The sequence below is a fragment of the Montipora capricornis genome, chromosome 3, assembly GCF_036669925.1.
Source record: "Montipora capricornis isolate CH-2021 chromosome 3, ASM3666992v2, whole genome shotgun sequence".
NCBI classification, from domain to species: Eukaryota; Metazoa; Cnidaria; class Anthozoa; order Scleractinia; family Acroporidae; genus Montipora; species Montipora capricornis.
In genome coordinates, this window is record NC_090885.1 from 23,790,463 (window position 1) to 23,797,962 (window position 7,500).

Below are 7,500 nucleotides of genomic sequence, written 5' to 3' on the forward strand. Positions count from 1 at the left end.
CCTTTTTTCTGTATTCATATATCGGACCAGTTATCTACGATGCGGAACATTTTGAGTGTTTGCTTGATAATGTTCAGAATTTCCATAAGTAGAAATCACCTGTAGTTGTTTTTAAATTTTATTCAAGCCCCAGGGTACACTCATTGCAGGTCAGGAGGATAGCTGTAGGGGTGATTATAATTAAGAGTGAAATACGTCCCTTTTTAATTAAGCCCTGTTCAAAAGGTGCGTCATAGTTGATTCTAGTGGTTCCCTGTTTTTTGATACGCTTCATCTTGTTTGACCTATAAATATTATGGACTGTACTACCCATAAATAATTCCTAATCTCAGAAAATAATATTATGCGGCTGCAATCATTAATCTTATCCCCATGTTTATTTTGTTTAGACTGGATATTACACAGTGGCAAGAAGATATTACTTTTGTGTTTCAGTAACAAGAACAATCTCACAATTGAGTGCAGCGAATGAATGAGATGTTGCTCTTTCCACAAGAACATAAAATTCATGTCTTCAAACTAATGTGTAATTTTCTGGACCATAAATATACATGGTAGAGATTGAAAAGCAGGCGTTAAACAAATACTGGGTATAAATATAAAAACGAGAGAGGAATTGTGACATCGTTGCTCAATATGACCACTTGTGTTACATGAAAAATATGCCACTCGGTTCCCGGGTGTAGTGGTTGCATTGATTCTACGAGTGTTTAGTCTCAGTAAAACACTCCTATCCATATAATAAACAGTATTATCATTCAGTGTATACATTTTGTCCTTCCTTTTCATTAGCCAAGAGCCCACGTGACCTGCAAATAACTGCCTACAAAATTAATAAGTGTTTAATTGGAATTATTATATGGCTTGTGTTTGTACCCGATATAACATGCTCTGATTGGCTAATTGTGACTGAATTGTAGGGCATTATTCTACCGTAATGCCCATTGGCTGATTACGGGCTTGCAAAAACAAAGCAAAAGGTAATTAAAAAGCCATGTAATAAACTACTTACTAACTGAGCTAGCTCGAGTCGTACTGGGGAATATTGGCCCTCGGTTGTTTTTGCCTCTCGCTGGGTTAGTAAGAAGTTAATAATATTCTGATCATGCGTACATGTAATTGAATCCACGCTTTTGTGTGAAAATGGCAGTTGGCTTTCCAGAGCTTTGAGAAAGTGATTTAATTGTAGGGAATTGTGAAAAACAAACTCAGTCATGGAATGATAAAAGAATTATTGAACTGGTTTATCGCAAAATATAGTGATTTGTCAGTGTCTCGCAGATCAGTTATTTGCCTCAGCCTTCCAGCTCATTGGCAGATAATTGATCTGCTTGCCAATGACAAATCACAATAATTATTTTGCTCAACCTAGCCCAATAATTGTTAAATATTTAAATACTTTTGCCAATAGTCTTCAATTTTTTTTGTCCAGGAAGAACTTGTCAACTTAAGAGAAAATGTGAGAGCTGGACCATCACTGGAGGCTGCTGCGCTTTCCTCGGAAGTCCAGGATCCAGTAAGTGCACGTACACATTAATTCTTTTTTATGTTATGAATTTGAGCTTGGAATTTGTACCTGATATGCTTTCACTATCTTTAAGACCTCTGGCCAGAACAAGCAAGTAGTTTTTTCTTTATTCGTGATATATAGAAATCAACAAGAACCTTATCATTTCTGGCTAAAACAATTCTTAATTTCTGACGACAGGTATTTTTTCTTTCAGAGTAATCCAATTCAGAATATCCATCATATCCAGGAATTGCTCTCTCAAAAAGATGGAGTTATTCAAGATTTAGAGAAACGACTTCATGACAGTGAGGGACTAGTGAAGCGGCTAGAACAGCAAGGGCGTGATAATGAGGAGAAAGTCATGCATGAACTAGCAGTTAAAATAAGGTCTGCAGAAGGCTTTCAGCTCAAAGTGGAAGAAACCAAACAATTACTTGAGGATAGAAACAAAACCATTGAAGGATTGATGGACCGACTTGATGCTCAGAAACGTCTCATTGAAAGCCGTGACCAAGTGATTGACCAACTTAAGGCCATGAAGAATCTTGACAGTGGAGCGGACGAACTTGTTGGCACGCTGAGAGAACAGATTGAAGCCATGAATGTTAGAGTTGAAAAATCTGTTGATGAGGCTGAGAGAGCCAAGAGAGAAATTGCTGCACTCAAGAAAGAACTGGAAGAGAAAAGTGATCTGATTGCCTCAGCAGAAAAAGTAACTGCTTACATGTACAATATGTGTACATGTGTTGTACTGTACCTGTAATTCAAAAATTAAGTTTAGGTTAAAATGGTTCCAAACTAGTTTGGGTTACAAGGACTTACATGTAGCAAGGCAAAGGGCTAACACTTCTGATTAACTCAGTTGATACAGGTACTGTACATGTACATGTACGACCAAATTTACATGCTTCCCTTGTGCGCTGACAAGCACCACCACTTTAACCCAGTTACCTTATAAATAAGAATTATTAGGGTTATAAAACAAGCTTACATGTAAGAAATCATATTAACCTTAATTTCTCTTTATTAACCGCAGAACATGTATAGTGTAGGGTATACTGTAACTGTGATTCAAGTGCTATTATTTACATACATGTACATCATGGGCACAGAGGATTGTAAGAAATATAGCACAAAATGCATTTACAGTACCACTCAGAAATGTGTTAAGCGAAAAACACACACGAAATGCGTATATTTATATGCATTGCATATACACTGTGCGTACATGTATAACCATACGCGTATTTGCGTTGAAATATATGCGTACAATGTATGTGCGTATACCGATATATGCATCTGCCTCAGCTCGCTTATTGTTTTGCCATTGTTGGCAAGTAATTGTCCTAAAGAATACATTTTGTAGCTTTCAAGACAGCTCTAAAAATAGTACATGACTACGAACTACATGACGAAGAATCAAGTTTGTAAACAGTTGTGTTCGGAATACGGACCTATGCACAGATGTTTCTTCATCTTCTGTTGCGAGTTGTATGCAAATTTTGATAGATCGTGCATGGTTCGGATATTTTGCTGAATTGGGTTCCCTTCTTGGTATGTCTGAGCGGATGACAGTTATGGAAACTGTGACTAGAAATTGTTTGCCCACGACATGAAATAATCATCTGTGAAAATTACCATTCTGATTGATTCCAAACTCAGGCGGCAAAGATTTTTGAGTTGTCAACAATAATTTTTACCTTCTTTCGCTTTTGCTCACACTGACTTTATTACTTTTAATATGAATTGGTGTAATGATCTTTGGGCTTTTTGCAGTGCACAAGTCTTTTATCATAATTCTCTTCTTTACTTAACTCCAACAGCTTGAGCAAGAGAAAGCCTCCTTGTTAATGCATATTCAGGAAATTGAGGAAGAACATAAACAAACTGTACAAAGACTGCAACAGCATGTTCAAGCAAAGGAAGAAGCTCTCGCTGCTGAATTTGCTGAAGCTGAGCAAGTCTACAAGACAAATGAACATGATCTCAGGGAAAGGCTAGAGGAAAAGACACAGATCATTGAGGTAGTTTATTTAAGTGGAATGTAAATCTTCGTACTACTTTAGAATGTTTCTTAAGAGAAATTGATAGAGCACAAGAAATGGATGCAGTTCTTTTCATAAAAGGAATTCTCAGATTTGCAAACAACCTTGTTATGTGGTACAAAATTAACCCACTGACTCCTAGGAGTGAGACTTAAAGCAGTAATAGATTTCACTAACACCAGACAATAGGCCATTTTCGAAATATCAAATATTCAGCTTGATAGTGAGGCAGTGAGGACAAAAAGGATAGGAACACGGAATGAATGTGAAAAATATTTGCATATTATGCACTTTTCTTTGTCTTTGTCCTCACTGCCTCTCTTTCAAGATGAATTTTAATATATCGAAAAAGGCCTATTAATCTTGATATCAGCAGGCAAGTCAGAAATTTAAAGAAAACGACAAAACTTTTTGAGATTACAAGACATATTTCGACAGAAACTTCTGTCATCTTCAGTTGATTAATGTACAAAGCGTTAATTTATAAGTAGGAATAATTAGCACTTTTTCCTACTTATAAATTCAACTTAACGCCTTGTACATTAACCAACTGAAGATGACAGAAGTTTCTGTCCAAACATGTCTTGTAATCTCAAAAAGTTTTGTTGTTTTCTTTAAATTTCTGACTTGCCTGCTGATATCAAGATTAATAGGCCTTTTTCGATATATAAAAGTTTTGTCGTTTTCTTTAAATTTCTGACAATTAATATTTTTACTTGTGTGTGGCTGGTGTGGTGCAGGAGTCAATGGGTTAACAACCTCGCCATCCACTCCAAAACTATCTCCCTTTTAAGGAATTCCTAACTAAAGATAAAGGAGTTTTTATTGTGTACATCATTCGATAAGCCCCTTTAGATGTCAAAACCCCATACACTGTACATGTATTGGGATTTGAGTTGAACAGTTGAACAGTGCTTTATAAAAGGAAGCTAAAATTAATATGAAATGACCCAATGACGATAGTGTAACTAAACTAATGCTCTTTGAGATTCACATCTCATTGTTAAGTACAATAAAAATTATCATCATTTTTATCCTAATTTGGAACAACACTAACAGCATAACCTAAAAAAGTTAAGTCAATATTGAATCAAACCAATTTTTGAACATTGTTTAAAGCAGCAGCAGGGCAACGTTTTGGGCTGTGTTTTCAGTTGTTCTCATGTTGTATTTGAACTGTAACTTGTTTGTTTGTTTTTTGTTTTGTTTTTTAGTCTAAAGATGAGGCCATTCAAGTTCTCAAAAGAGCCATTCAGGAAAAAAACTTGAGTAGCGAGGGGTCCTCTTCCCCCTCGCACAGTGACAAAGTTGTGGCTTTGCTTGAAGAGAAGATAACGGAGAAGGAAGAGATGATTAGGAGTCTGTCAGATAAAATACTCACTTTTGAAAAGGACAGTGCAAGTAAAACAACTGAGATTGATTTTTTAAGGAACTCTGTCAGAGATAAAGCAGTGGAAATCAAGACGCTGCAAGAAACGGTTCAGGGCAAGGATCAGGAAATTGCAGACATTAAGGAGAAGCATGAGACAGAACTAAGTGAAAAGGAAATTAAACTGATGTCTCAGATTGAGATTAATGAGGACTTGCAGAAATTGGTGGCTTCTTTGAAAGAAAGTCTCAGTGAACTTGATTCCAAAGGAAATGTTACAGAACGGCTTCTGTTACTTGATGCCGAGAAGGAGCAACAGTTCAGGGAAGAAAAGCAAGCATTTCAAGACAGCGAGAAAGCTCTTCACGACAAGCTGCAAATTTCTTTGGATGAGAAGTGTAAAGTTTCCAATGAGCTGGCAGCAGCAACAAGCAAGATTGAAGCAAAGGAAAAAGAAGTCAGAGATTTGAATGCTAAAATTGGAAAGCTAAAAATCCAAGCCAAGGCTAAGGTTACAAGCCTGCAGAATGAAAAAGAAAAGCTCTCTAAGGATATGCAAGAGGTACATTAGTAATAAGTTTTTCATGTTTTTATTTCTAAATTCTTGACTCAGTCACCCATTTCTGCTTACGGTTGTACATGTACCTGTGTCTGCATCTCATCATTGGGCATGTTCATGTACATGTACAAATGCAAATTAATAGGTAACAAGAGCTTACAATAATTATTGGTCTTGCCTTGGCATAATTTTCAGTGTTTTCACAGCTTTTGAAAGAAGAAATTGTATTGTGGTTTACAAGTACATGTAGGAGTTCCCCTAGAGGGGGGGGGGAGGGGTCTGAGGACATGCTCCCCCAGAAGGTTTTGAAATTGTACTGTGGACCATCGGAGACACATTTTCCAGCATTTTGAGATGCAAAATTGGATATTGAAGATACCAACAAAACTGATAATTATCCTTTATTACATGTAGTTCTTAATGAGAATGAGTCCAGCCGTTCCATTGCATGCCTTTCATTCATTTGACATTGAGAATATTTACATGTACTGTAACTTATTACATCTGGACAACTTTTATATAATATAATTATAATACATGTACCTGAAATAACCTTTTTTCTTTCAATTGGTTTTTGGCACTGCCAGCTGCTGCCACATCTAAGATCTTAGCTAAACCAAGCTGTCTACAGTGTAGACTGCTTTTCAGTCATTTTTAACCTCGTGTTTAAATACAGAATGTGTTGTGTTATACAAAGTGCACATACATTTGTACATCTACATGTCTAACACCATTTACGTGTTCAAGTTTATTTGTTGCATGAACAAAGTTTACTATCCAGAAAAAGGAAGGACCGATGGCAGAAATACTTGACTTCTTGTGAGGCTTCACTTTTTTCAGGATGGATATTGTTATTTACTGTACTGTTTGAAAGATTAGTACTGGTTTTGTCAGGAAGGAGGATGGGGTACAATGTGGCCCAGGGTTGATTCCTGGCTTGGCATCACATGTGGGTTGAGTTTGTTGGTTCTCTACTCTGCTCTGAGAGGTTTTTTCTGTGTACTTCGGTTTTCCTATTTCCTCAAAAACCAACCTACTGTACATGTACTGATTGTCGATTTTTGTTGGCAAAAGCAATGTCTATCGAATGGAAAATGGTCCAGTTTTACATTTTAATCACAAGAAAATATTTATTCCCCTCATTACAGGCCGTTTTTTTATTTTATTACAAACAATTACAATTATACAAAACTTACAGGACACAAACTAGCCATTTACATATATCTACACATTACAATACCTACATGCTGTGATAAAATCTAACCATTTTTTTTTAATTTTCTAACAACAATTTTAGTTACACAAAACTTACAGGACACGAACTACCCTTTTACATATGTACACATTACAAAATCTACATGCTGTGATACAATCTCAGCATTACATATAACCAATTTACAGTACTCTACGTACAGCCACTTAAATAAAGTTTATTGTTATTGTCCCTAAGAATTTGTTCAACCTATACTACCTTCTACATATGTACATTGTAGCTTGAACTCCATTTGCTGCATGAACGGGAAGAAAAGTTGGCTATCGAGAAGAAAACAGCACAGATTGAAGAAGAAAAAGAAGGGGCGGAGACCAAACGAATGGAATTGGAACAAGCATTGGAAGAGTTTGTCAGATCAACTGACAAAAGAGGGAAGCTGACAACACCAGAGAAGAAAGGGTCTTTGGAACAAGGTGAGGTAGAAAGGCAGGCATGTAAAAGCTGCCTTCCTGTAACGCCTGTTTTGGCCTTTTGGAAAACAATTGATACAATCCTACACTGTGTGGGTCAGGACAGTGGAAAACTCATTCTCGTGATGCATTAATTACTAATTACTTTTTATTATACAATGTAGCCCATGGTCCTTTTAATGAATACAGCTTATTATGACATAACTTAGATGATTTAGTTAAAGTAGCAATGGTCATTATGTTGGTATTAAATGTTCTTTGAGAATCATGAGACAAAAACCAAATGAAGCAATGATTCCCTCTAATGCCATGTCTGAATATTGAACAAAATATA

General features: G+C 36.3%; 1 protein-coding gene across 1 annotated transcript in view; it reads left to right on the forward strand.

The window, feature by feature from the left end:
• Window positions 1-7,500, forward strand: part of LOC138039970 (nuclear anchorage protein 1-like) — a 57,900-nt gene that overhangs the window by 434 nt on the left and 49,966 nt on the right. The window contains 5 exon segments of the mRNA XM_068885786.1: window positions 1,433-1,516; window positions 1,725-2,222; window positions 3,334-3,534; window positions 4,770-5,486; window positions 6,977-7,169. Of these exon segments, the coding sequence (XP_068741887.1) occupies window positions 1,433-1,516; window positions 1,725-2,222; window positions 3,334-3,534; window positions 4,770-5,486; window positions 6,977-7,169 (1,693 nt within the window).